The following is a 1,329-nucleotide window of genomic DNA, read 5'->3' as shown; positions in this document are numbered from 1 at the left end:
TTATTAAAACTACCTATCCCCAAGTTCAGGTTATTGCCGGCAACGTAGTAACGCAAGCACAAGCTAAAAATCTCATTGAAGCTGGCGCTGATGCTCTTCGTGTTGGAATGGGCTCAGGCTCTATTTGTATTACCCAAGAAGTAATGGCCTGCGGTCGTCCACAAGCTACAGCAGTTTATAAGGTCAGCAATTATGCCCGTAAATTTGGTGTTCCAACAATTGCTGATGGTGGCATCAATTCTGTCGGTGCGGTTCTTAAGGCTCTTGCTCTTGGTGCTTCAGCTTGTATGATGGGCTCTATGTTAGCTGGAACAACTGAAGCTCCAGGTGAATACTATTTCTCCAACGGAGTTCGCGTCAAGAAATATCGCGGCATGGGATCTATTGACGCAATGGAATCTAAAGACGGCGAAGGTTCTCGACAACGATATTTTGCCAGCGATAATGAAGATATCCGTGTTGCACAAGGTGTATCTGGAACTATTGTTGATAAAGGATCTGTTCATCGTTTTGTTCCATACTTAGTTTCAGGTATTCGTTATGGTTGTCAAGATATGGGCGTTCGCGATCTCACCACCTTGAAGTAAGTATTCATTTACATTGCTTATACATTATATCAAACTTTTTATCTAATATTTTTACTTTTTTCTACTTTATAGAACTCGTACATTTAATGGAGAACTTCGTTTTGAAAAACGAACTGCATCGGCACAAATTGAAGGCGGCGTTCATGGATTATATTCCTTTGAAAAGAAGCTTTTCTAAATTTTTGCCAGATAAAATCCTGTTTCTTTATTTTCATTCTTTAATCTATGTTTCGCCGTTACTTCATCATTTTGTTTTATCTATTTCCGGGATAACATTGTTTTTTGCGGTATAAAATCGGATCTTTTCATATAAAAGGATCATCGCGACATATATTTAATTCTCGCCGTTCATTTATGGACATATCTTCACTTCACTATTCATTTAAAATGAAGCTATAAACACGTCTTGCTTCATTTACAGACAAACAAGACGTGATTTTTCATATTCGATTTCTTTTGACACAATCACAACAAAATCCTTTCCCTCTATTTTCTCCCCACCCCTTTTGACTCTTGTCATACTATACTCACAACTCAACTGACAAATTGTTTATTTAGTATTCGCACTTGTTTTTCTATCTCTGTTTCCCCCTTTCTTTATCTTGTTCTCATGTCATATTTTGTGTTTTCATTTTTTTTTTCTGTGGATGGCCAATATATGAGCTTTGACTTATAACTTCAAACAAACCAGTGCAAATGTCAATCAAGTGTTTCTTAATGATATCTTCAGTAATGATTTTTT

At 36.8% G+C, this 1,329-nt stretch overlaps 1 protein-coding gene across 1 annotated transcript; it reads left to right on the top strand.

Annotated features, from left to right (window-relative positions):
* Window positions 1-8: 8 nt before the first annotated feature.
* Window positions 9-765, top strand: LOC117591740 (inosine-5'-monophosphate dehydrogenase 1b-like; the record flags this gene model as incomplete). Its single annotated transcript, XM_034285051.1, has 2 exons — window positions 9-583; window positions 660-765. Coding segments are annotated over 2 exons (681 nt in total), but the record flags the coding sequence as incomplete, so codon positions are not given.
* Window positions 766-1,329: the final 564 nt, after the last annotated feature.

Source organism: Drosophila guanche, unplaced genomic scaffold (genome assembly GCF_900245975.1).
Source record: "Drosophila guanche unplaced genomic scaffold, DGUA_6, whole genome shotgun sequence".
Lineage (NCBI taxonomy): Eukaryota > Metazoa > Arthropoda > Insecta > Diptera > Drosophilidae > Drosophila > Drosophila guanche.
The sequence above is the reverse complement of the archived record's forward strand: the minus strand, read 5'-3'. Positions and strand labels throughout refer to the sequence as shown.